This window comes from Pararge aegeria, chromosome 19 (genome assembly GCF_905163445.1).
Source record: "Pararge aegeria chromosome 19, ilParAegt1.1, whole genome shotgun sequence".
Taxonomy (NCBI): domain Eukaryota; kingdom Metazoa; phylum Arthropoda; class Insecta; order Lepidoptera; family Nymphalidae; genus Pararge; species Pararge aegeria.
In genome coordinates this window covers 13187499-13214790 of record NC_053198.1, presented here as the reverse complement: position 1 = coordinate 13214790, position 27292 = coordinate 13187499, and the positions used below count along the sequence as shown (strand labels likewise).

Genomic DNA, 27292 nt, shown 5'->3' with positions numbered 1-27292 from the left:
ACGATGAAGAAAAAAATCTTTGGGGTTCATTGCCCCCTACGGATTAGTCCTCAAAGCCTTAAAAATAAAACAGACAGCAAGTGTTGCAATCCCCTCAGATTGTGGGGGTCATAAAAGATAAACGGTGTTGTAATTCCAGCTCCCCTTACAAAACCCTTGGAACAAAGGGCCCCTTAGGTAACCATCAGTACACAGTAGCTACAGACAGCGTCGATAATAATGCTTACTTTTCAAAACTATTGTTATATTTCGAGAATGTTAATTTGTGCTTTGTATAAACAAGGTATATGATCTAGTGGTTAGCATGATCAAACTCGAGCTCCTAGGCTCGATTCCCGGGTCGGTCAAAAATATTTTTTTTTTATATTAATAGCGGGCCAACGAGCAAGTGGGTCACCTGATGTTAAGTGATCACCGCTGCCCATAATCATCTGCAGCAACATAGGAGACATGCGTTGCCGGCTTTTAAGGATTTTTTTTATCCCCGCGTTGAATATACCTTAAAATATAATTGTATTTTGAAGGAAACATCAGATGGGAGATTATTCTTCAATTCGCTAAAGTGCGCGGTAGAAATGATTTGGTATTGCGAATAGTAGAAGAGTACCAGGCATCCAGATGATGAGGATGGAATTTATTTAAATTGCGATAAATGTTGGACAATGTCCAACTCGGATTGCATGCCTCATAAGCGAAGCGTTGAGGTGGGTTTTACTATCAGATTACGCACACCGAGTGATTCCGCAACTTATAATGTCATTTTTTTTTACTCTTTATTGCTTTTATAAGTGAATATAAATAGAAAAATGTTGAGAAAAAACACTATTTTCAACACTCATGATATTTTTTAATCTCTTTTTATTATTCAAACTAATAAAAAATTGTTTAAAAAAGTTCCGTCTTGGACGTCCGTGTGTCTGTATGTGCGGATCCCGTATCTTGTGGTCACGATAACGAGCGAAATACTTCACTTATCGAGTTGGTTTTTTTTTATAGGCTTCAGTATTTTGAGGAAAAGACGCCTATTACTTTTCACGGTATTATCTGAATTTTATTGTAATGAATTAGATTATTAGGCGTGGATTTTCCAACTGTTTTAATATGTTATTTGAAACATAATACTTGATAATTATGTAAGTGGATACGCACTATGGATTTATAAATGGTTTTAAATTCACGTATGACATTATAAAATGTATTCGAGACATTTTTTCGTCTTAGAAGAGTGACACAGGTAATAATATCTATTGGTAAAAACACTGAGCTGTGGGTAAAAATAAAAAAACAAACAGGAAATATTAAAAAAATGAAATGAATATTTTCGGCGGGCATTACGAAAACTACGTTTAATTTGCTATACTCGGCGGAAAGCAAGAGAGTCTTTATGGCGTTATTTATAATTTTCTCTGTCTACAATTTTTTTACTCCACACCAAACAAATCTTCGGCAATGTAATCTTTATGCACTAGTCTATGGGTTATGGATGGATGGGTATGGGATGATGATGAAAACATCTTTGTGCTTAGCATATTTTCTGAGATAAGCTGTAAACAGCGGAGCGAATTTTATATGCATTGGAACACTGTGCTATCTCTTAACATGATTTCTTAGTAGAATCACGCCTATTTAAAAATATTTGAGGTACCTACTGAGGAAGTTTTGTCAAAAAAATTCAGTATCTAATAATAACTTAGGCCAGAAACTTGAATTAAGCACCTTGTTATCGGAAGCGAAGTATCAAACGACTATCCGGTGTGTTTTTTTATTCCATAACAAGTTAGCCCTTGACTAGTAGTGGTAAGTGATGTTCCAGTCTAAGATGGTAGCGGGCTAACCTGTAAGGGAGTATGGTAGTCATACCCCTAAATAGTTACCACACGATATCGCACCGGAACACTACATCGCTTAGCGGCACGTCTTTGTCGGTAGTGTGGTGGCCACGGCAAAAGGCCACCCACCAGACCGGACCAGAGAAAATCCAGAAATTATTAACTCCTAAATGGCCTCTGCCAGGAAGCGAACCCGGGACCTCCAACTCCTACTTAAATTCACAGCTCTCACCGTTGCGCCAGGGAATTGTTATGAAAATAATTTGATAATGTTAATTTTTAGTGTATAGAATAGTTTATTACTAAAGATATTTTCCTTCCTTTCTTTCCTTCAAAAGAGGCAAAAGTTCACTAAAGCCGGTTACCTATATAACATTTTCTTCACAATTATTTGTGGTGCGCGGAAAAGTTTCCGGCTTCCACTGAACCAATTCCGCCGCTAAAAGAACGAGCAAAACAATCTGCGGGAGGTACTTTACACTTTTATCCGCGAGAGTAGTTTCATTGTTACAATCATTTTAGCAGAGTCTTGGATCCTTTAACAGAGTTTACAACAATTAAATTGTAATGAAGCCGTGATAGCGCATTGGGTAAGAGCTCGACTTCACTTTCGGGGGACCAAGTTCGAATCCCAGCAAGCACCTCTAACTTTTCTAAGTTATGTGCGCTTTAGGTAATTAAAACTTGTTTCAACGGTTAAGGAAAACATGGTGCGGAAACCTGCATGCCTGAGAGTTCTCCATAATGTTCTAAAAGGTGTATGATGATATATTGATAAATTCAAATTCAAAATTCATAATTCATTTATTGTAATTCAATAGGCCTTTGAGAACATTTTGCAGTTGAAGAAACCTGCATAATGTTCTCAAAGGTGTGTGGAGTCCACCCAATCCGCACTGGGCCAGCGTGGTGGACTATGGCCTTGATCTCTTCCCATTGTCGGAGGAGCCCCGTACTCTGTATTGGGCCGGTAATGGGTTGATGTGATGATGACGATGATGAAATTCTATTTATACAAACATTTTTTTTTATTACTGCATCATATTATGACGCAGTAATAAAAAAAAAATTGTAAGTAATAAAAAAATGTAGTGACGGCCGACTGGCGCAGTGGGCAGCGACTCTGCTTTCTGAGTCCAAGGCCGTGGGTTCGATTCCCACAACTGGAAAATGTTTGTGTGATGAGCATGAATGTTTTTCAGTGTCTGGGTGTTTATCTTATACATTATATTATAAGTGTTTATGTATATTATTCATAAAAATATTGATCAGTCATCTTAGTACCCATAACACAAGCTACGCTTACTTTGGGGCTTGATGGCGATGTGTTTGTTGTCGTATTATATTTATTTATGCAGGATTATCGTTTTTATGTATTGCATATACAACGTGTAATCGATTTAGGAAATACTGTTAAAGGGTGCATAAGTATATTACATTAGGAATCACCCTGGAAATATATTAAATCTAAAGAAGCATATTATTTATTGATCCATACAAACTAATTAAAAAAAAAAAAGTCTAAGTGTTTACGTATGACTATCGTATCGTTCACGTAAGATCGTGCATCCTAATGAATCCTCTTTCAAACTAATGATTTTAATTTTGCATGTGATGTTAGGGCGGTATTTGATTTCTTTCAGTAAAAACTATGACAGTAGTTTACACAGAAGCGTTTCGGTTTCACAGTTAAGTCTTTTACAGTAAATAATGTACCAATAAAGCATGCGAAGTGATATTTCGGTTTTTATTTACACGTTGTATACATAAAGTTTACAGTTATAATAATATATTATTTACACACAAAAAAAATTACAGAAAATAGCGATACCATGCCCCAATCAGTGGCGTTCACTTCATACATGCACAAAAGCTCTGCATACCCAAAAATTTTTGTATAAATCATTAATGCGAAGGATTATTCCATTTTATGGCATCTGCCTTGTTTATGCATACCCTGGTCAAAAAAACTGTGCACGCCACCGGCCCCAATGTATGTCCGTCTGTCTGTTTGTTTATTTATCATTCAAAGTCCTACTACTATCAATGCAAATAAAAAGCAAATATCACTGAAGCCGTGTACATTTCCCTCACAAACCTTTGTGGTGAGCAGAAAACTTTCCAGCTTTCACCGAACCAATTCACCCGCTAAGGAAACGAGTAAAACAATCTGCAGTACCTAACACTTTTATCCGCGGGAGTAGTTTCATTGTAACAACCGTCTGAGTAAAGAGTCTGTGATCCTTTACAGAGTTTAAAAATATTAAAAACAGCAATATTCCTTTTTAAAACTTCGGATGGTTTTACACGTTAAAAAAACGAAGAAAGCACGTTTATTTGTTCTGCAACATAAAACACAAGTAATACAAGGAGAAAAATAGGTGGAACTAAAACATGAAGAAATTCTGTAGGTTACAACTTAACCTATCAATTGCACGCTTATGACGCAGAAAAAAAATGGCCGCGACTCAGCATTGTTCTGCAGATTTTTAAATAAAAACCTGAGCGACGAGTAAGCACACTAATTCGAGGTCATTTCCAAACATGCATATTTGTTGTTTAGCATCAGAAGAATATAAATACTCTACTGGTGCTAAACTTTGTTAAATAACAGACAGCGAAGCAATTTTCACTCCAAGTGGTTAATCGACATACATCAGTACATTCGCTGAGAGACTAAAGAGTTAAAACAAGGAACGCACCTCTAACTCTTTGGAGATATGTGGTTATTTAATTCAAACAATTGAAATAGTCACTTGTTTTTTCCAGGAATAAAAAGCATCGTGAAGAAACCTGCGTGTCTGGAGTTCTCCATAGCGTTCTCGAAGGAGCATGAAGTCTGCAGACCCTAACTTAGCAGGGGTAGCACACACCCCTAAAGTGCGGTCCACCTGCTAAAGGACGGAAACATGGAATAGGAGAAATTTACCCCCGTTTATTTTTACACATATATTATTTGGATATTATTTCCATTTGTGCGCCAGTGCTCTGAGAGTTGATAAAGCTGTGGGAGAAGATACATTTTTATCCTTTCCCTGCTCCTCCCTGCTCCTTCGTGCTGGTGGATTAAATCCTTCTCATTTTGTGAGGAGACTCGTGCCCTACAGTGGGTCGGTAAAGACTTGATAATGAAAATCTCTAGTTCTAGTCTAGTCTAGAGACTCTCTAGTTAATCTAAAATTGGTGCATCAAATGTTTGCAGGGTCAGTGTTTATTAAAAATGCAATGAGACAGACAATATACAAACATAGAACGTAAAATAAATACCCCTTCCTATGCTTTGCGGAAGTTAAAACAGGCTCCATTTATTCCACTATTCGGCATCAGAAATACAGACGTGTATACACAAGCCATTATTTATATCATTTTTTGTAAATATTCACATAAAAATATGGCGTTGCGTTGACTTTTCAAAGGGAAATCCATTCGCCCGATGGGATGCATAGACTATTTGTTGCCAAAGCCGTTTGTATTTGCGAATTTATATATAAACAAAAGCGAACGACTTTTTTAGCACCATTCACATTTTTTTGTTAAAAACTAGATTAGCCTTTGAACTTCGTACCTCCTAAAGATTGCCATGTAGTGCTTGAAAATAATCCAGACAGGCAAAGTCACACAAAGTTTCTTTTGGGGTTTTAAATAAAATCCAAATAGATCGATCTACTTTCGTTTACGTTTTGACGAGACATATGCAAGGTAAACCAAAATACTTCTGCTAATTTCAATAACAATAATTTAATAAGATGTTTGTTTCGAAACTCGGAAACTTTCTGGACAGATTTTGACTAAACTTTCACAAGCAGAAGATTAGACATTGGCAACTTTTTTATTCGTAAATCTATTACTAAAAGGCTGTATCGGAGTTCAATTTTTTATTGTAAGTGACATTCAATTTTAGAAGGTAGAGAGAGCTTCTTTGTTTGAACCTTTTAAGAAAGCATTTCTGTAAAATCTATTTACTATGATTAGGGCATGAAAATTTGTATAGTTTTAAATAAGTACCTGAAGCGTTTTTATAAAAAACCTGTAAAGTTGTACAATTTGGGAAAAAGTTTGGATTTGTTTTACTTTATTTTCCTTACGTAAAGATTGCTACTAATTAATCCCTACCTTAACTTGCGTTAATGAACTTCGTTTCAAAAACTTGCCAGACTAGCAAAAAATGGAGCTCTATTCTATTACTAGTAGCTTCGAGAGTACAAACGAAACTCACTCGAAAAAATAGAGCCTAAAATTCACAGAAATAAGACCTCTCGTGCCCACTGTAGCAAGAACAAGTATCTACGTCTGACTAACGTCAGTGTAGGTAAATGAAACCTCATCGAAAACGTACGAGCCGAGCACGGTTCCGTCTGAAATCCGCTCGATTCAATGCTTTTTCCCCAACCCACATGTTTGTTTGCGAAAATAAGCAGAGTGGACTGTGAAAATAATAAAAAAAGGATCATTCGAACTCCTACCTACTACCTACTCTGGATGTAAGGATTAGTTACAACTGTATTATGTAAACTATGTAACTTAAATATTGATGTTTTCAAAAATTAATTAAATTCCAATAATTCATTTATTTATTGCTTTCTTAAAGTACCTATGCATATGAACATAAAGCCCCGTCAGGGTATGCAGAGTGGTGCAAATTATTTTAAAACAGGTTATTTTAAAGGTGTTGTTTTTTTAATTTGTAATTTGTGTAGGGCAGACATCACGACGTTCTCCCTGGCGCAACGGTGAGCGCTGTGAATTTAAAACTAGGAGGTCCCGGGTTCGAATCCTGGCCGGGGCATGGTATAACTTATTATGGAATAAAATAAAAATAAGAACAACAAGCATATAGCAGTTAAAAAGAAACTCACAAGCATGGGTAAATACTAACAGCCCATCACCGGCCCATTACAGAATACGAGTATCCTCTTAGAATTAGAAAGGGCATAGGTCGTATACAATACCATGGATCGTATACAATGGAGAACTCTTGGCCATCAAAGTTTTTCACGATTATATTTATATGTTTATTGAAACAAAATATAACATATTTTATTGGTTCTTTTCACCCTTAAGCCTTGACGACTTGTGAGGGTATTGTACATTCCTTTTAAATAACAGATGAGGTACTTAAATATCTATCCTATCGCTATCGCTACTAATATCATAAATATCAATGTAAGTTAGTTTTTTACGCTTTCACGCAAAAACTTCTTAACTGATCCTCAGTAAAGTGTTAGAAGAACCTAACTTAGGATACTTTTTATCCCGACATTAAACTCGGTTCCTTTGCGAGAGGGGATGAAAGTGTTTGACGATTTTACACCATAACCCTGACAAATTATAACCGACTTTAACAATTATTTTTGTACTATAGAGGTTATAATATGTGTTTAATTTTGCCCAAACTGTGGTTGGAGATAGAGGGCAGAACTCCTCAGCGGACAGCGGCAACCCCCTAATTTAAGGCGATACTGAATACTTGATTTTTTTTAGAACTACAATTAAATTTAATGCCACATCAAAAAATAAAATCAAACGCAGACGAAGTCGCGGGCTACAGCTAGTACTAAAATAATACGAAACAGCAGTCATCATGCTCGCAATCAAATCATGCGAGAAAACATATTGTTGTACAGTCTTTAGCAAATTAAACAGTATCAAATTAGATGTGTCCCTTTACCTTAAAGTAAGTGATATTAAGTTGCTTCAACGCAAAGAACTCCGTAAAGTTAGAATGGCCATCTAAAACGTGTAAATTAAAACCAAAATATTACTTTAGACGCTTTAGAAATACTTTATTTACTTACTTCATTAAACATTATTTAATATTATTTACTTAATCTGAGACTTATCTGTCTAACCGAAACGCTAATAGTTTTTGAGTAAACATTTCTATGGATCTTATGAAAGAAATCAAGTACATCTCTAACATCACATGCAAAAGTAAAATCAAGTGACTCCTGTCACTTTATTAGGTAAGTTTCGCATAGCGTAGGTACTATGCGCGTAAATAATTCTTTGAATTAGTCTGTATGGAAAAAGTATATGCTTCTTTTGATTTAATAACTTTACTTGTAATTTTATTGTTATGCACCCTTCGACGGTTACGCGTTGTATACTCTAAAAAAATAACCACACCTTTTTTATAGGTCGTGTAAAAATCCAATTAGCCGTAAGAGGAAATTGCATCATCCGGATGCCGGTGTTAACAACTGTTGTGCAGTTTTCCGTCAGAATAATCTACCTGCCTGGGGCAAAATATTCACTGAAACTAGACAGTTAAATTAGAAAATTAAATATGTTGCTTTGTATTTGCACAGGCCGTTAGTCGCTTTCTTCGCCCGCGTTTATTACGGGTTGAACCATTATTTTTCCTGGGATAAAAAGTAGAATATGTTACTCTGAGTCTTCATAACTAAATAAAAATCAATTTGATTAGTGACTAACAGAGAAAAGAAAAGAGTTTATAGAAACTGCTATAGCGTGGATATCTGGGTTTCTTACCTCGTATTACTTCTGTGGCATTCAAAGCACGCTTGAAATGTTATAATCAAGGCATGCAAAACCTAGGCGACATCGGTTTCTATGAGGCATGGTGACAGGTCGTATAAAAAAAATCGATGATACATTCTTCCCAAATATTTGACCTTTTGAACTCATCGTTTTGTCAATATGTTTAAACGACAAAAATATAAAAGCCGGTTTTAAGTATTACGTATAATGTAAATATAACGTCAAATAACAATATTGGAACAAACAAATAAATACGCTTATTTTTACTTTGTTTCGTCCATTTTACGACTCACGGGTGAAATATTTTTGGAGTTGGCGAGCTTTTTATGGACTACGTCCTGATAAATTCTGCTCGCCTAGTACTTTAAATTAAGAACTTTCGTAATAACTGGCCGTTAAGCAAATGGAATAAAGTTAGTTAGTCGGTCAGTTATGAATAGAGTTCCATGGAATAACAAATAAATAAAATTCACGATGGAAACAAATTTGCGCAATGCCCTCTTGTGGTCTAGATTAAAACTATATCTAAGAATACTGCTTAGAGGTGATATTTATGGAATGATTTAAATAAAGTGGGTGACAAAGAGAAGAAGAGCCTACATCGACCAGGAGACGAAAATCATATCCCCCGATTATATCCCCGGACAAGGGATATAACTAACGTATCCACCTGCTAAAGCACAGGAACAGAAAATAGAAGAAGTTTACCCCCTTTTAATATTACACATATATTATTTGGATATTATTTCCACTAGTGCGCCAGTGCTCTAAGAATTGACAAAGCTGTGAGAGAAGAGAAATTTTATTAATATATATAACTAGCTGTTGCCCGCGACTTCGTCTGCGTTTGATTTTGTTTTTTGATGTGACATTCAATTTTGTTGTAGTTCTAAAAAAAATTAAATTATTCAATATCGCTCAGCCTTAAATAAGGGGTTTGCTGTTGTCCGCTGAGGAGTTCTGTCATCATTCATATTCATCAGATCTACACATAGTTTGGGCAAAATTAAACACATATTATAACCTCTATAGTACAAAAATAGTTATTTAAATTGGTTATAATTTGTCGGAGTTATGGTGTAAATTCATCAAACACTTTCATCCCCTCTCCCAAAGGAACCGAGCTCAATGTCGGGATAAAAATTATCCTAAATTACTTCTAACACTTCCAAGATTATGTGTACAAAGTTTCATGAGGATCAGTTAAGTAGTTTTTGCGTAACAAACAAACTCACATTGACATTTATAATATTAGTAGGGATAGGACTAGGGAAGTGGGGATAGGAATTGTCTCCTGCCCATACTAGCCATGCAGAGTGTAGATGGGATTGCCGCGTTTCTATGAAGCATCTATGATGTTTGCTGAAGCTCGAACTTCCAATGTTATTCTGAATAAGCTATCACAAAACAAGAAAATCTATTTATTGGGTATTTATCCACTAGGTAGGCATGCATGTGTTTTATTATTGCTCTGTTAATGGAAGGTATGTCAAATAACATACTTACTGTGAAAGGTTTAGTATTTTTAACGAATGCAATTTTTAATTATTTTAATTTTAATTTCATATTATTTTTACAAATTTATGTTATATCTGTGAATAAAGATTATTATTATTATTAATAAATTACACCGATTACGGTTCCGGTTACGGTAGTATGTATATGCGTAAACACGGCTGCTCCGTCGCGACCAGAAATAGATCAGGCGCAGAACCAATAGCTTTTTTTTTTACCGATAGCTTAACATGCCCTCCAAAGCACGATCGTGAATCACACCCAATTTCCAGTTACTAAGAATTCCTTGATTGAAAACCTAAAACTATTAATTAGCCCGAACTAGGTATCGAACCGCAGACTTCGTGATCTGCAGTAAATATGCTTACCACAAGGCTAACTAGGCAGTTGCACACAACCTCTCAAACCAAGCACAGAACCATTTTCATTTCAACGTAAGTAACGGATTTAAAAGATACATGGTTGAACAAATCACGTCTTTATAGCTTCGCCAAACTATCTCCTACTTAACCTAGTCCGCGACGAGCTAATTTGTTAGAACGCTTACCGACTTCACGTAACGTCTATCCTTAGAACCGCCAAAGAATACTCCCACCCACTATTTCACCTCAGACATTACTGTAATCAACTCGTCGAGAAACAAACTTATTTGCACCTATCGAAGCATACGGCAGACTAAATTGGTGTTTATTTCTCGGTGATAAGGATATGATTTCGTTGTTATAGATTTTCGTGTGTCGAAAATAAGTTAGCACAGTTTGTTTCAGCGCAACCGAACTCTCCATTCGCGGGTGTAAAAACTGCCATAAAAGCCAACGAGCTTCTTACTCTGGAAGTTGCCTGTATGTAGTAAACTGTGAACGGATTGTAATCATAATAAGTAACCGGAACTAACGATTGGATTGTAATACCCTTTGATGGTAAGGTGTAATAATACTCACTTTTACAGAAGAGGTAACCAATTAACCCAGGTTAGCGAGCGGCACAGTGGAATTTCATCTCGTAACTTACAATTAAAGAATTTAAAAACTACTTACCAAACCTATTTTAAACCCCCCACTCAAATATAATAAATAGATTTTGAATTTGAATTTAAATTTAAATTCGGTTACAAAGTTGGCAAATAATCGATAAAAACACGCAAACAAAAAAAATTGTTAAACAGTCTATTTACATTGTTTTTTTTTACTTAATATTTACCCACCTCCGTCATGCGTCCTCTATTGGCAATATCCTTAACTTCGCAGCAACTTTGTTACTGTTGGTCGGAAAAGCTGTAGTAGTTGTAGCTTCCGACTGAGATCCAGTAGTCGCGATGAAAAGTTGCTCAAATAGTCCATTAATTAAGAACTAGATGGCGCTGTTGGTTTTTTTTTTTAAATGAAATATCACTGACCTCTATTCTACTATAGTAGTATAAAATTATCTACTGGTTATTAATGTATTGAAAAAATACTTTTAATGAAGTTGATAGGTCTATTAAATAGAAGTTTATAAAATTTCAAATAAAAACATGAAAATCGATTGAGGAATGATAAATTAATTTTAAGATGCATAATATTTTATAAAATAATTTATTTTTTTGCCTATTTTTTTTTTAATGTCAACAGAATAAAACTACGAAAGTCAACTATAAATGTCACTTATATTAAATAATTTTACCTTAACTGCTAATGTATGTCTTTATATAATTTATTTAAATCTAAACTAACAAAATGTAAAATAGTAGAGACGTAATCTATTTAAACAAACAAACAAAAAACATATTTACAACATATTTAGGTTGCGAACATGTGATGAAAATCTTTATATATTTGAGTTAATCATTCAAAGACCAAAGAGAATAATAATATCAAGAATATCTTTGGCAAAACTTAATTTAAACTTTTTATTGTACAACTAAAGCCTGAGTTAAATAATTACTTGAAAACAGCATCTCAACGATCCAAAAGTGAACTCGAAACAACCGAGAGTTCTAAATGGTCTTGCTCGTATATTCTAACCGATTAGACCAAATTATTAGATAGCGTAATTGGCTGGATCATGATAAAACCTAGAAAGAGCCATTATGGTGATGATATACAAATATTTACAAATATTGACGATAAAATTTATGTAATTTTCAAAGACCTCCTTCAGTAAAGCCGCCTAAACAAAGTTATAGCGGCAGCTGAGGTCATAACTAACGTTGCAGGGTTCAAATGATTTCCAGCATTAATCTTGCATGAGCTTTCGGTATTATTGAAATACATAAACGGAGTAGACTGCAAGCTGTAGTTTCCGACGGCTTGATCTAATTTTATCGCATCTGTCTTCTTCAAATGAGGGGATCGAGTTAATTTCCATAATTCATCTGCAAGATAAAGTGTGAATTAAATACAAAAATAAGGTAATTGTTATTACGGAAGCGTGCCGCTCTGCAAATAAGTTTTTTTATTGCGAAAATGTTTTTTTTAGTTATAATTGACGGCACAAGCAAATGGCCCATCGCGTATAAACAGAGCAACACTTCAAATGGCATGCACGTCGTCCTGCAACATGCCGCCCTGTGTCCATCATTTTGAGGCGTTGAGCCTAATGTGCCTGTAATGACATCGGCAGCTACACCCTTCAGATCGGAACACAGCATTGAAAGAAAAAATTTAAAGAAAAATTGAGAATTATTAAAATACTGCAAACAATATTGCAAAGTCTTTGCATTGAGAGATTGCCATCACCATTTTGTTTATACGGCTATGAGGGTACTGAGGATGAGAATCATATTATTCATGAACTATGAGAAAACATAGGCAACGAGATTTCCAAACGTGTAACTAAACAAGGGATCTTTATTGTTACTTGACAGTTAGCAAACACTCTTGTTACTGTTAATGTTAAAATTACAGCTCCGTAACGAGGTCGCTGACTATGGATCTCATAAGAAGGCTCAGAGTTACACAGCAGGCAATTCAGAGTGATGTTCGGAGTGAACAAATCAGGAATGAGGAGATCCAAGAACCAGAATTACAGACATAACTGTCACAAATCACATAGCTAGGAGAACCAGTAGACGTTGAGGTCCCGAGTTGCTGGAATGGTGACCTCGCACCGTTAAACGCAGCGTCAGTAGACCCTTGACGAGGTAGACAGATGACATCAAACGAGTCACAAGGAGCCGCTGGACCCAAGCGACACAAAACCGTGGTATTGAGAACTCCCTACGGAAGGCCTATGTTCAATGATGATGGTTGTTCAACTATCATTATTAAAAGTAAGCAATAATATTCAGAGGCTAATCTAGAAGGTTGATTGTAAACAACTCACTGTTTAGGTAGATACTTATAATGAAGTACGTTTTTTTATTTAAGACTTCAATTAAAGTAATTCACACGCGTCAAGGCGCTTGAACTCCGTTGATGCATAAAATTGAAATGTTTACAGTAATCCTCCATTTTGTCTGCACTCAGATGGATAATTTTGTCCATCTTCTGCCTATTTACTCACAATTGCTGGGCACATCCCTCCTTTTAAATAGGAGACAGGGTTTTAGAGAATAGACCCACCACGTTGCTCCGATGGGGGTGTGCTTTAATCAATATTCGCTACGCTTAACGTGCTCTTTGAGACACAAAGGTTCACTGCGCCAAATTCATGAACCTGGGCTCGTAGGTACTGAGAATTCCATAAAACTCCAAACCCTAAATACTTTGAATTCTGATTCGAATCCATAACCCGTAGCTAATCACTAGACTGTCGATGCCTTAGACTATAAGCACAAAATTCCATTATCCAATTTACATACAATCTTTAATTCCTCGAATTTTATAAAAACAACAAACAAATATAATGACTACTACTGTACTGTGTGTATGTACTGTTTTCTGAGGGGTTATTTTCGCCCTCGAATAGAACTTGTTTTATCCAATCCTACTTTCCTATTTTTTGAAATAATATATAGTATCTTATTATTTATATTGGAACCTCAAGCATTGTCATACTTATTGCACAAGCTGTAGTCTTAGTTAGACAGAAGGAGAATTTAAGTTATGTTTAAACATCATAATTTGTTTTTAAATTGTTATTTATAAAAAAAACTTACAACTACTACTGTTTCCATCAGGATCATCGTAGCATGCAAAAATTACAGCATAGTGCTCGTAGTCCACATCTAGCACTGAATAGGTTTCCGTCTTTTTATCTAAAACAAATGATACAACTTTATTAGTTTACTATTAAGCAGAATGTCTGAAATTATCAAAATGTCGCTTTCTGTAAAATATATATCCAATTTGTATTCTTAAATAAAGAAGTTAGATAAAGCGTAAAAAAATTTAAAAATACCTTTATGTAGAGATGAATTGAGAACCCTCAGTTTTTTTAAAAAGTCATTAAATGAAAACAAAGTTGATTGATGAAAAACTTATTACTATACAATGCAATGGCCACTTCTGTCACTTTAAAAAAATAGTTTTCACAAAGATAACGACTCAAACTTTTAGGATCTAATCATCAACACATCACCGCTTAGATGAAATACCTACTTCAAATTTTGATTTAATGTACCAAAAATTTTATTCAAAAACCTTAGGTATTAAAAGCAATAAGGTTTTTATCTGCATGCCCATTATCCAAAAGGAAATTTCATACAAAATACCAAGGTGGAATATAGTCGAGAACAATCCTAAAGCTCAATAAAAAATAATAATAATACCATATTAAATCTGTGCCTTCTTCACCGTTCTACTCTAAGCTACAAGGTCTACATAACAGAAACGGAATGTGGTTTCATAAACCATTCAATCAACTCTTAGAAAAAGTTTTTCATCTAAGTTTGTAATACGAAACGTCAAGTCGACAAACCGCTCTTCCGGCTCTTTTCCAGCGTTTTATATTACATAACATTTGAGTTCCTTAAAAGCAATACCGCCTTGTACATAAATAATTGACATCTGAATATCGTTTGCGAAAGGTGCAGAAGTCATTTGTGGTATTGAGTATATGCTTTTATAATAAGATTCCAAAAGTTACTTGGACCTACCAACAATGTGTTAAAATTCATTAAATAAAACGTGGTTATGCAATTGATGAGTTTCTTAAGGACAAGGCTGCTTGGAAGCAGGCTCAGATCTCATCTCTTACAAGAAGAATTTTAATTTCAGACCTGACTTCTTGCCGGTTAGCTTTCAGCAAGGATATTAAAGAGAAGGTTACTCCGGCTCGAATAAACTCTCCATTAGAGTTCCAGGATGAATAATAATCCAGGTACAGTACAACAGTAAAGTGAATGAAAAGCTTTATAAATTATATGTAATATGCTAAAAGTGTTGTTAGGAAAACTTTTAGTTGTTTAAATAATATTACCAGTATAAGTGACCATTAAGAAATCCGCTCCAGTACTATCACTAGTAAGGGCAACGGAACCATTGAAGTAGCTGGCCGTGTTGTTGACAATCCAACTTATTGAGACATCCGTTGTGTTGGTATTCTTATGGCTGAAGACCACCATTGCGCAGTCACCTTGTATGTTGAGATCGGTGGCCACGGCAGCGAGATACCATTTGCCATCAAGCTAGAAAGAGGAGTTTTTGAAATTAGAAAACTGTGTTTAAAGGTACGAGGTAATTGACTGATTGATTAACTCATTGACTTACTAACTAACTAAATGACTGACTCACTGACCGACTGTCTGACTCTTTGACTGTTTGACTATGCTATTGACTGACTGACTGACTGACTGACTGTCTAACTGACTGACTGACTGAGTGAGTGTCATTGATCTAGCAACGCACAGCTCAAACTAGAGGACTAAAATTGTATATGGGCTAAAATTGTATATACAGATAGTTTTAATAACGTAGGCTTCCGGTAAGAAGGGGTTTTTGAAACTAGGGGTTTAACATTTATATGGAAATCCAACAAAATGAGCAAAGCCACAGGCAAATAAGCATGGGAAATAGAGCATTTCTCATTTGCTAGCTTAATGACCAAGCTTTTTTATCAGGCATGATATAACACCAGATGGCAAAGGATGATGCAGCCTAAGGTGAAACGTTATTCTTCTTGCGGTGCGTATTAAAACTACTTTGCGTGACTGGCAACACCAACCGTTAAAAAATATTTATCTTGAAGTACTTATTGACCAAAATGAGACTCACCTCAAATAAGTCCAGCTCTCTGGGTCTTACATTGGGGCAGCTTACGTTCTGGGTAACACTCTCAACCTCAAAAATGCAAAGCGTCAACAACAAAAAGTAGAACATCGTAGAACTCTATCGCACCAGCGTCTCTAACAGTCGCAAGCAAACTAAGATGCAAGGCAAAAAAGTTGTTACATTTATAAGATTTTTTACTAACAAACAATTATTTACTTCCGTAGATAAAAAGTGAAGCGAATTTTCCGTTGCTATTGTATTTATTTGTTTACGATTGTGCAAAAAGGTGATCTTACTTACCTTACTAGAAAACGGTAGACTGAATCGTAAGTCTGACATAAGCAACTTTCGATATAATTGGGTAGGTATTTTTCAGTTTATTTTTTTATAAGCCGATTAGCATCATAGTTGAGCGTTTTGTGACAGTGCTCGTTGCAACTAACCAAAAGATCCCTATTAAAGGTCTAACTCGAACTAGAAACAAGTTCGATTGTAACTAACCCAAAGATCCCTGGCAATACTGGCACGGCTAAGACCCCAACCTTGTTGTCCCATAATAACTCTACACTTTTAGAGCGTCAGAAGCAACGAGTTCACATGACCAGATTTTCCTTAAACGTCATAATAAAGTGATCTGAATTTAATTTATTTTTATTTGGATGTAGAGTTTTACAGCTTGTACCCTTCAACGTTAAGGGTACAAGCTGTAAAGCTCTACATCCACGCCAACAAGTATCACTATTGCATTTTAGCCCACAAAATTGCATTGTAGCAACGTTGCGGGTACAAGCTGTTTTACATTTCTTATCCAATTGAATTATTTAACAACCCAGCACACTTTAATCTTAAACATGGTGACTTAAACGCCACAATCACTTGCTAATCGCATCTAAGCCACACCGACCTCATATTGCTTATCTATTGGAGTAAAGTACAATCTATTTCACTACATAAGGCAAAGAGCAAACAGAGTCAAAAGTTAGGTTATTATTTAGCTAAGTAATTTTACAAATCGGGTAATAAAACTTTTGGGGTACCTATAACTTAATATGTGCTCGAATTTTTATTAAATTGATGAGCATTTTTACAAATTAATTTTACAATAGTATTTGAAATTATATTTGATTCACAGCGAAGCGGTGATAGCGCATCGGGTAGAACTAAGAAGGTCGACTTAACTTTCGGGGGGCCGAGTTCGAATCCCAGCACGCACCACTAACTTTTCTAAGCACGTTTGGGCGTTTTAAGTAATTAGAAAATCACTTGTTCAACGGTGAAGGTAAACATCGTGAGAAACCTGCATGCCTGAGAGTTCTACATAATGTTCTCAAAGGTGTGTGGAGTCCACCAATCCGCACTGGGCCAGCTTGATGGACTACGGCCTTAACCCCTTTATTCTTTTTTTTTATTTTTTAACTGTGCGTTAAAATCTACTTATATATATTATCTTTGTTACATATTTATATCTATTATTTATATTTTATATTTATATATTACGTATATTTATTTAAATTATATATGTATTTGTATCTTTACGTATCTTTGGTACTTATGTATATCTATAAACACTCTTGGCACTATTCCGTTCTCTTGCTGTAAGTCCTATCTACAAAGGTTGCCTGTAAGAGATTGCTTGCAGCAATAAGGCCGCCTTTGCATGTCTACATTGTGTGCTGTTTACTCCTTACTGTTTCTTTTCCTGTATGTTATACGTGCAATAAAGTGTTTCTTCTTCTTCTTCTTCTTCCCTTCTCATTGTGGGAGGTAATGGTTTGATGTGATGATGATGATGACAGCGAATATTTATGAATTGTGTCCGTATTAATATTATGATATTAATTCGAGCGCATTAACACTACACTTCCGTCTTGAAAAAAGTACCTTACCCTATACCTTCTTGTGTCATTAGTTTATAACTTGCACTAACTTTGCGACGCTATGTTGAAGTTTACTCGTGTTTATCTCCTTATGCTAACGTATACTTGGGTAATGTGCGCTTAATTCAAATTAATCATTAAGTTTATTACGCTCATTACACCCTAAAATAGACAAATGATTGATACAAATGCAACGCGTATGTTACAAGCGACTGTGCGCAAGATGTCAAAGTTTATACAGCAGAACAAAAAAAACTATTTTGCGTTCAAATGGCAATGAAACCACTGACTAGCAAACATTTTAACGAACGAGACACTCCGGTGATAAATTATCTTTACCGTCTGGCTCCGTCTTTGCTTTCGAGTGGATGAAGTGAAACAGGTCTTAAAAAAAAAAAAAATAGCCTTTAATTCCAAAACGTCATTTCATACATACTAATAAACATTTTAATACCTTTAAATTTAATAAACATTAATATATTGATTCGTTAGGTTAGGTATGGTTTTACAATAATATTGAAATAAAATTATGTGCTTAAATTAATAATTAATTATGACACGCGTTTCGGATTGCCTGTTGGTAAAGGCCTCCTCTAGCTCTCGCCACTCGTGCGCTACTCTGCGCCAGTTAGGTCCCAGGTCAGGTCAGTAAAACAGGTCTTACATTATACTTATAGAGGTACTAAGAAAATAAATAAGAACGTTAGTCGCGACTGTCGATCGAATTAGTAATAAGTATTATACAAATTATAGAATAAGAATATACCTGGCATCAATATCTCATGACTCACCCACAGGCTTTAGAAAAAAAACAACACTTATGGGTGATTTGAATTTTTGTCAAATTAACTTTACATAACGTCTTTGTCAATGGTATGTGCACTTGTAATTGACGTGCATACCAGACCATGTTCTTGTGTGTGTTCTATATTTAAAACGTGTAATATGCATGTTGTTAGTGCTCTTAATAAATAAATACAATTTAATTTGTGTTGTGTTGTGTTATATTGAGCACGTCTTTACGTCGCCCGCTCCTAGACTACATCAGAATACACATCTCCCGTTTTAAATGTGCAACGTAAATCTCAATTCGATATCAATAACAGATGCTTATCAGATAAACTAATCTCTGTTAGATTGTTGTAAGAATTTGAGAGTAACGCACGAAGTATTGTGAAAAAAATGAACGGTTCTACGATATGTAAACATTATATTGGTTTTTTAATAGTTCTAAATTCGTATGTAATATGTTGTGGGCAAGTGATTTTATTTGGAGACTGTACCGATGTGAGAACTATGGAATACTTTGAAATTGAAAGAGTGAGTTATTATATTTTTATTGCACATCGCTGTTCGGCTTTGCTTTAAGATTAAGATCTACCTCTTCCTTATTGACGACATGTTCAAGGGCTTATCCTTCTCTAACCCCCACTGGAAATATCGCAGAGAATGTAACTCTCTTAAAAAAATTATGGCGGCCAAGTTACAGACTGTCAGACAAAAATTAAAAAATACAGTATAGATTTTGTGGTTTTGTTTTCTGTACGTTCTTAGTCGCCTCGTACGAAATCCAAGGGAAGAGAATGGGAGGTGACAACTGTTTTTTGATCTGCCGTCACCACACAGTATGGGCTATCTACCGAAAAGAACCTGTTTCCTTTGTAGAATGCAAACACTATCTTACAATAACCTAGATAAAATTGTGGAAGTTTAGCTTGCATAATTTTTGTTTCATAAGCACTTTATTTATCTTCCACACAATATAAATATACTCTAAACATAAAATCGTAGTGAGGCTTGTAGACACTCAGAAATGTCTCGAAGTGTTTAAGATGTGGTACTACGGCAGAAGACAAAGAAAGTTTGAACCGTGAGAGTACTCCAGAGCGTCCCCAGAAGCCGGGATTAACCGCAGGCAATCAAGAAGAGAAATGTCGAATATGTTGGCCGCGTCCTGAGGCATTACCGATACCGGCCGCTCCAACTTATAATGATGGGCCAAGTAGAGGGCAAACGACGCGTTGGAAGGAATCCTAATTGCGAGATATCCGTGAATGAACAAACAACGCTAGAACGGGAAAATGGTTTCGTTTGGCACCAGACAGAAAAATCACAGAACTGACGGCCAACCTCCAGTAGAGAAGGTTCCGGGGGGTAAAGAAGAAGATTCAATCAAACACATTCACATTAAAATCCTTACTCTTGTTTAGATAGATTTCTAATAAGTGGGAAGTCCCTGCTTTCCGAGATAAGTTCATACTGGTTCGGAAGACAAGGGCACCAATAAATAAGTTTTCACAAAATTTCATATTTCATCTAAATTCTAATCTTGTAATTTGCTTTATCTTGTTATGTACTGTAATATGTTGTTTTGTTTGTGTAATAATAATTTTAACTTTTCTTGTATTCTCAAAAGTTCCTAGGCAAATGGTACACAGTCCAACGCGTTCCATCATGGTACGAAGAGTACGGACAATGCGCGTATAAGTTAATCCAACAGTGCGGAAGGTCGATCGAGTTCCAGCACAGATCCATTAGAAATGGCGTTGAATACGTCTTGCATATTAACAGCACTTACGCTCCAGGAGACGAGGCTGTGTTTGATATACAAAGAAATAATATAGGTTAGTATTTTTTTAATAGTAATTATTATTGAGAGACTGAGCGTGATGAATTTTAAGCAATTACAAAATTTGCATTAAACCAGACTGAATTATCTAGCACAATAGCTGGTTAAAGAAAACCGCAAACGTCGTTGTTTATAGTGCAAACATTTATTATCATCGATTGGTAAAAATAACTGCAAACAATATGTTCTGTGTTGATCTCCCGTATCGGTTACCTGATTATCCTCGTTTTGTATAACCCCAGGTTGCGATAAAACACTAGAGAAGCGAGATCGTTCCTAAATTTTGCGCCTGATATCTGGTATAACGCGTTGAAGAAAATGCTGGAACCAGATGCTATGATGTTTTTCTATCATAGGGTACATTATTCGTATAAAAAAAATAAAAAATGTATAATAACGTAGACGAAAAAGCGATTAACTGTAAATAATGTAACAGTTTTATAGCTCCATTTTTCTTATCTATAGCGATAATGTGCCACTTACTACAAAGAGAAGTACTGTTCCACATAATCTGTACACGCTATTAGTCACGTAGGACATGGTATAACAATATTATGGATCACTTAATAACATAAAGGAAATGAATGATCTGGTAGGCACCAAATAATTAACTTTAACAACGATCTCATAAATACTGTTTTAAGTTCGTTGGACATTAATAACAAGGCGAAGTATTATATTAATAAAAATAACAATGACTCCACCACATTATATTTTATCAGGGTACCAAGGAACCCTTGATGTGATCAAAATATGATGTGTTCGTCTAACATTGATTTTAGCTACAAATCAATTCAATTTTTGTTTATGCTTTTTATCTGTACCAACTGGGCGCAAGTTACTTCGCCAAAGTCTTATAGATGAAAAAGGCACGAGGAGATTGATCGGTCAAAATAATGAGAAGTTAATTTTGTATATGTACCTTAAAAGAAATAGATTGTTAGTTCTTAAACACAGAACACAGAAAACACAAATATAAATATTCTATATTATGGAAAATATATTATTATTTACCAGCTCGCAGTTCAATTTTATAACTTTCTATATATTTGCTTCAATCTACAATAAGGACTGACACAAACATTAACAAACTTTTAGCACTTAAATAATTTAAGGACTTATTTGAAGGAAGAGATTTATTTGATTGATTGATTTAGATGAGTTTGAGACAATTACAAAGAATGTGAGATACAGTGCCCTCATTTACTTGACTTTTGAAGTTATCGTAGATAATTATGTTTAACATTCTGTTTGATTGTCCATATTCTTAAATTGTTTGTTATCGCTTAGACGCGAGGCTTCGACGATGATGAAGATAAGAGTCCTACTAACCATCAAATACAAAAGTTTTAAAACTATACAAGTGTGTAGGTACTGTAATTATTTAATTTCTCTCTTAACAAACTTCATATAGGGATGTTCGTCGTTTTCTTTAAACAGGATTAGGATAGGTTTTAGGATTTGTTATAACGTGAGAAAACGTCGCTGATGTACTCCCACGCCAACTAATGCTTGCCGACCTAGTTTCATGTTGCATATACTGGGCATTACAATTTACAATTTTAGAGCAACTAGAATTCTCATCAAGTTATAATAAAAACCCAAAGAATAACAAACAACTCGCTACTTAAATGTCTCTTTCCGTTTTTCTTATCGCAAATACTCATATTATAATCATTGCTGTTATTAAATGCACATTATCGCAGATAAGGAAAATAATATCTTTAAAATCTTTTCCGATTTGATAAAAGCTAACATAATTTTTAATTAGGCAAAGATTTTTATCGCAGATAATATTTTATGCCCTGACATTAAAACTATGTCACTGTCACATTTCGTTAATCTGGAGCAAGGTAAGTACCACTTCCCATTAACGAAATATTGCAGTAGCCTATCTGCTGACAGGCCAAGTGTAATAGATTATTCATCTTCTTTTTTTTAGAAAAGAAGCTATACAGGGCTGAAGACCCACTGTCAATTTGATCATTACCAATCTATCGTAATCATCACTGGTTGCCAAAACAAATATTCACTTTCCTGGCCGGAAGCTATTTAGCATCCTCATGAGTTTAACTCTGTGTTTTCCAAGATAGACGCTAGATCAGTTCATAAACATCACGACAACCAATGGACGTCCACTGCTGCAAATAGAAAATCAATCGCTTTTTTAGCTAGTTCCAGATACTACGGTCTTGTGTTGCTTGGTTCCAGCAGCTTGCTGTGTCTTGTTTGATGGCATCTGTCCACGTCATGGGTTAACCAACGCAGCGTTTACCCGAAGTCATTCGATTATCAGAACTATGTGCCCCGCCCATTTCTATTTCAGGTACGCGACCCGTTGAACTAGGTTGATAACTTCGATTCTTCTACGAATCTTCTCATCCCCGATTTATTTTCGTAGAGATACTCCGAGTAAGCTCTATCCATCGGCCACTAAATGACTCTGAGCCTTCTTATGAGACCACGTTTCAGAGCAACACCCTACTGCTATCCTTATCGATTTATCCTTATCCTTATCCAGCTCCATTTGCATAATATGCTTTATATGCAATTAAAATTACTGTAATTTGATATCGTAACTTTTTTGTATTTCAGATCCATTCGGTATTCCCTTGTCAATTATAAAGACGGATTACACAAACTACGCTATCGTATATGGATGCAAAAACAATCAGTTATTACAAATGAAATATGGTAAGTATGTAAAATTTAATCTCTTCAGAATCTTAAGAGCTATGTTAAAGCACGAAAATGATATAAAAGTAAGAAACGATTTCATATAATATATCAATTGCTGTATAATATAAACTTCACACACTCATGGTGTTGACTAAGGCAGCCCAATAACCAAGTATGGTAAAGTTATACCATCATCATGATAATACCGGCCCACTACAGAGCACGGGTCTCCTCCTACAATGAGAAGGGTTTAAGGCCGTAGTCCACCGCGCTGGCCCAGTGCGGATTGGTGGACTCCACATACTTTTGAGAACATTATTTAGAACTCTCAGGCATGCAGGTTTCCACGCGATGTTTTCCTTAACCGATGAAGCAAGTGATATCTAATTACTTAAAACGCACATAACTTGGAAAAGTTAGAGGTGCGTGCTGGGATTCGAATTCGGCCCCCCAAAAGTGAAGTCGAGCTCCTACCCACTGCCCTAACACCACTTCGAAAGTTATATGCATGACAATAATGATTAAGTCATGCATATAACTTTAGACTATGTACAAAAATATTATCAGTGGAAATCGGAAATAAAACGATTGCATTTCTATTAATTTTCAGTTTTAGCGTGGGTACTAGCAAGAAATACGACATTACCTCCTGAAATACTAGATAATGCGTACAAGGAATTGAATTTATTACCCGCAATAAGTCTTGCATATATGGAGACTGTGGAACATTCGCAGGAACTCTGTAGTTACCACTGGACGGCGCACGTTCAAGCAATTTACTACAACGGCAGTGATATAGATCCATAACACTTTTTTAGTACCGATATAAATAAAAAATTTAAAATCGAAAAAAAAAACTATTTTTTTTACTGCTTATCGAATTTTATATACAATATAGCTGTTACCAGGTTCAGCAATTATGTTAATCTTCAAGTATAAACATTATTTAGTAATCGTAAAGCTTTGATAATTTTTGGTATTGACAATACAATACTGAATTACTTAGTAGTTTGACGTAAGCATTTCTTTTAGATAAAAAATGTTTTCAATCAATTTAAAAAATTTAGATTTATCTGATTTACATAAAAAAGATATTCTATGGAGACTCTAATGCACAAGTAATTATTATAAATGCCACTTAAATTGGCACTGGGAATCTAAAAGTCATGGGTTCTGTTGGTATATCTTCGAAGTATTTCGGAACGCATTTGCTTCGATCGTCTTTAACCAGCTTAGAGGAGTCAATACCGATTTGCTGCAAGGGTTTAATCGCCAACTCCTTTGAAACATCGTTCAGGATTGGATTCCGTGAAAGGATCCAGACGTAAACTGCCATGGGAAAAATATTATAACGTTAATATTATAAATATTATAGCAAATTACTTAAAATTCTTAATCTCTTAACAGTATTGCAAAAATTGATGATCCATCTAAAATCGTAACGGTCGATACCGTTACGATTTTAGATGGATATAAACTATGTTTCTGATTTTGCTTCTGATTATGCTTTTTAATTGAATTATTTTGTTCTTCTCTTTATCCTTATAATTTATTACGTCTTAGTTTACAGAAACCATTTTAGTAAATTGAGAATTTTACTTTTATTTTTTTTTGGTGATTGCAGTAGATGGTAGTAACCCGTTACATTCTCGTACGACACCCGCAAAAAGAGATGGGCTGGTTTCAATTGTATTCTGATCTGCCGTTACCACGCGGCAAGAGATATACATAAAACATTACAAATAAATTAACTGAAATTCTACATTAGGGGACTTACGAAAATGTTTGTCGATAAGTGGACTATACTGGCAAGTGTAGACAGTAGCAAAATAATTGTAGTTAGTTGCAAGCACGTGGAATGGGTATCTTCTTGTCTTTACTGAAAAGCAATAAAAATATGCATTAAAAGGTAATAATACATATAATAATCAAAACAATTTATCTAAGATGACAATACTAGAAGCTTGTGAGAAAAAACTACTTAAGTTAGAGCTACTAAAAAGTTGAATGCCTTATGGGGATGAATGTTTGCTAAAAAATATTAGATGTGATAAATGCAACCAATATTTTCCTATTCAAAATACTAAATAGTTATGTGACGAAAATAAAACAATTGGGTTTTTTATCATGTGACATTTCGTACACAGTAACATTGATTAATGTAGGCAATAAACAACTTAACAAGAAGCCACATTAGCAATAAGAACTGTTTGTTTAAATAAAGGACAACGTAAAACTTACATCGCCTGGGAGCATTTTTAAATGCAAAAATAAGATCTAAACGTGCAGCATCTTCCAATCTCGGATTGATATCAAGCTTTCCAATACTAAACCGGTGGAACAGACCGCGGTCAACTCTAGACTGGTTGAGATAAATCCCTGAAGGTCTAGTCAATAATTCTAGGCTTGAGCAATTATTTTGTTGCTGACCATCGCTAGAGTAGTGGTAGGACTGGTACCATTTTCCGTAGAACTGAAACAAACATCATAGTATATAACTCATAAAACATTACTTTTATGCTATAACAAAAAGTTAATATTTTTGACAAACACCGAACAAAATTACAAGAATTGCTGTTATATTTTTTATGCAAGAAATCGCTTTGGCGGTAATGCCGCCTTTGCACGCCTAAATAAGTTTCTGTGCTGTTTCGTTCCCTTTGTATCATGTCTATTTTGCGTGTGCAATAAATAATTCGAGTAAAAAAACAAGCAAGAATATTTTGTATAAGCATGAATTTTCAATCTGAATTATTTTACGTAAGTAATAATATTTATTCAAATGGAACCAAAGTGTACATACATCTGGCAATCTAAAATCTTCTTTTAACGTCACCTCTTCCGGGCAGCTTCCAGGTAGCGTGAAATAAGCGAACACATAATTAAAACAAATAATAAAAGAAACTATTTTCAACATTGCTGCGTGTTCGTGGCTACAGTAAAACAAGCAGCATCGAATTGTGTGCATGATTACTGATATGTCATAGGTTATCTGGCATTACGAGTATAATTAAATAAATGTGTTCTAAGAATAAATCTGCTAATTAAATTCTCCCTTTTGTTTTCTTATTAATATGACTAGGTAAGTCTATAGATTCAGCTCCTTAAGCATTTTGTAAATAGTCAGCCGAGTAACTTCATAAAGTAAATTGAAAGAATTGCTCCGGTCGAATGTACTCACACAGCAAGGAGGAATATAAACATAGTTAGAACGATACATATAGAAAGCACAAAATGCCAATGTTCTTGAAAACCTAAACTTTTTTCAGCCTTATTTTGATGAACCGTTAGATCATTATTTTGTTTTATTACGTTTTATACTACAATAAAAGGCTCATTAAATGTAGTGGTGCTATCCTTATCTACAGAAAAGATAATGAGATGAAAGAGATGAAAGCACCACTAAATACTATCTGCAGTCTAAAGATTTTCGATTAGATTGATTATTAATATCATGTGATAAAAAGTAACATCAGAATAGTAAGAAAAAAGAGCGAAAGCTTCTGGGAAATGTATTCGATATAAAATTTCCTTGTGATTACGAGTAGATAATATTAAATTATGGAAAACAATTTCCGTTTCCGAGTAATCACTTATTTATGTTATAAAGTTATAACATTTCTAAGAATGTATAACAAAAACGAAATGAACTGGTAATAATGTTAAAATTCCAAATTTCCAATATGATTATGCCAAGAGTAATCAAAGCTTGTAGATACGTCGGCTTCAATTTCAGGGGGCCGAGTTCGAACCTACCTCTAACCTACCTCTTACTTTGTAAGTTAAGTGCGCTTTAAGCAAACATCGCATCACCAATGGCAACTGGGCCAGCGTAATGGACTACATCGTAAATCCTTCTCATTTTCTCAGAAGACTCGTGTCCTGTAATGGACTAGTAATGGGTTCCTATGATGATGATTACCAGATGCAAAACATGTAGCTTTCTTGTGGAAATACCTACAGGGCAATATTATACCTTTCTTAGTCAAGTGGAGACCTCAAAGTGGGTTGATAATGAAGATGATGGGGATAAATTATTTTTTGAAGAGCAGGCATGTAAAATCATCGGCAGTAACTATTCTAGATCAATTAATAATGTTGACCTGATGTTATTGGATAGAACCAGGCGTT

General features: G+C 35.0%; 3 protein-coding genes across 3 annotated transcripts; 1 reads left to right on the top strand and 2 right to left on the bottom strand.

The window, feature by feature from the left end:
- Positions 1-11599: 11599 nt before the first annotated feature.
- Positions 11600-17082, bottom strand: LOC120631895 (insecticyanin-A-like). Its single transcript, XM_039901570.1, has 5 exons — positions 16277-17082; positions 15980-16045; positions 15186-15393; positions 13924-14022; positions 11600-12198 (listed from the first exon to the last, which is right to left on the bottom strand). Exons 1-5 carry the CDS (start codon positions 16313-16315, stop codon positions 11981-11983), a joined length of 630 nt encoding a protein of 209 aa, XP_039757504.1. The 5' UTR covers positions 16316-17082; the 3' UTR covers positions 11600-11980.
- Positions 17083-18930: 1848 nt separating this feature from the next.
- On the top strand, positions 18931-24004 carry LOC120631894 (apolipoprotein D-like). The gene is made up of 4 exons (XM_039901569.1): positions 18931-19173; positions 20270-20477; positions 23078-23176; positions 23772-24004. The coding sequence occupies exons 1-4, from the start codon at positions 19036-19038 to the stop codon at positions 23966-23968; spliced, it is 642 nt and encodes a 213-aa protein (XP_039757503.1). The 5' UTR covers positions 18931-19035; the 3' UTR covers positions 23969-24004.
- On the bottom strand, positions 23824-26129 carry LOC120631892 (insecticyanin-A-like). Its single transcript, XM_039901566.1, has 4 exons — positions 25965-26129; positions 25403-25634; positions 24939-25040; positions 23824-24490 (listed from the first exon to the last, which is right to left on the bottom strand). Exons 1-4 carry the CDS (start codon positions 26127-26129, stop codon positions 24300-24302), a joined length of 690 nt encoding a protein of 229 aa, XP_039757500.1. The 3' UTR covers positions 23824-24299.
- Between the last annotated feature and the right edge of the window lie 1163 nt (positions 26130-27292).

What these genes read in the sequence shown, in the direction of transcription:
- LOC120631895 (XM_039901570.1), bottom strand. Translation starts at nt 16,315, where the DNA reads ATGTCAGACTTACGATTCAGTCTACCGTTTTCTAGTAAG. An exon ending in CTTAATGGTCACTTATACTG is followed by an intron (nt 14,023 to 15,185) that starts GTAATATTATTT and finishes CATTTGTTTTAG; the next exon opens with ATAAAAAGACGGAAACCTAT. An exon ending in TGATGGAAACAGTAGTAGTT is followed by an intron (nt 12,199 to 13,923) that starts GTAAGTTTTTTT and finishes TTTATCTTGCAG; the next exon opens with ATGAATTATGGAAATTAACT.
- LOC120631894 (XM_039901569.1), top strand. Translation starts at nt 19,036, where the DNA reads ATGAACGGTTCTACGATATGTAAACATTATATTGGTTTTTTAATAGTT. An exon ending in AATACTTTGAAATTGAAAGA is followed by an intron (nt 19,174 to 20,269) that starts GTGAGTTATTAT and finishes TATTCTCAAAAG; the next exon opens with TTCCTAGGCAAATGGTACAC. An exon ending in TATACAAAGAAATAATATAG is followed by an intron (nt 20,478 to 23,077) that starts GTTAGTATTTTT and finishes TTTGTATTTCAG; the next exon opens with ATCCATTCGGTATTCCCTTG.
- LOC120631892 (XM_039901566.1), bottom strand. Translation starts at nt 26,129, where the DNA reads ATGCACACAATTCGATGCTGCTTGTTTTACTGTAGCCACGAACACGCA. An exon ending in AAGATTTTAGATTGCCAGAT is followed by an intron (nt 25,635 to 25,964) that starts GTATGTACACTT and finishes TGTTTGTTTCAG; the next exon opens with TTCTACGGAAAATGGTACCA. An exon ending in TAAAAATGCTCCCAGGCGAT is followed by an intron (nt 25,041 to 25,402) that starts GTAAGTTTTACG and finishes ATTGCTTTTCAG; the next exon opens with TAAAGACAAGAAGATACCCA.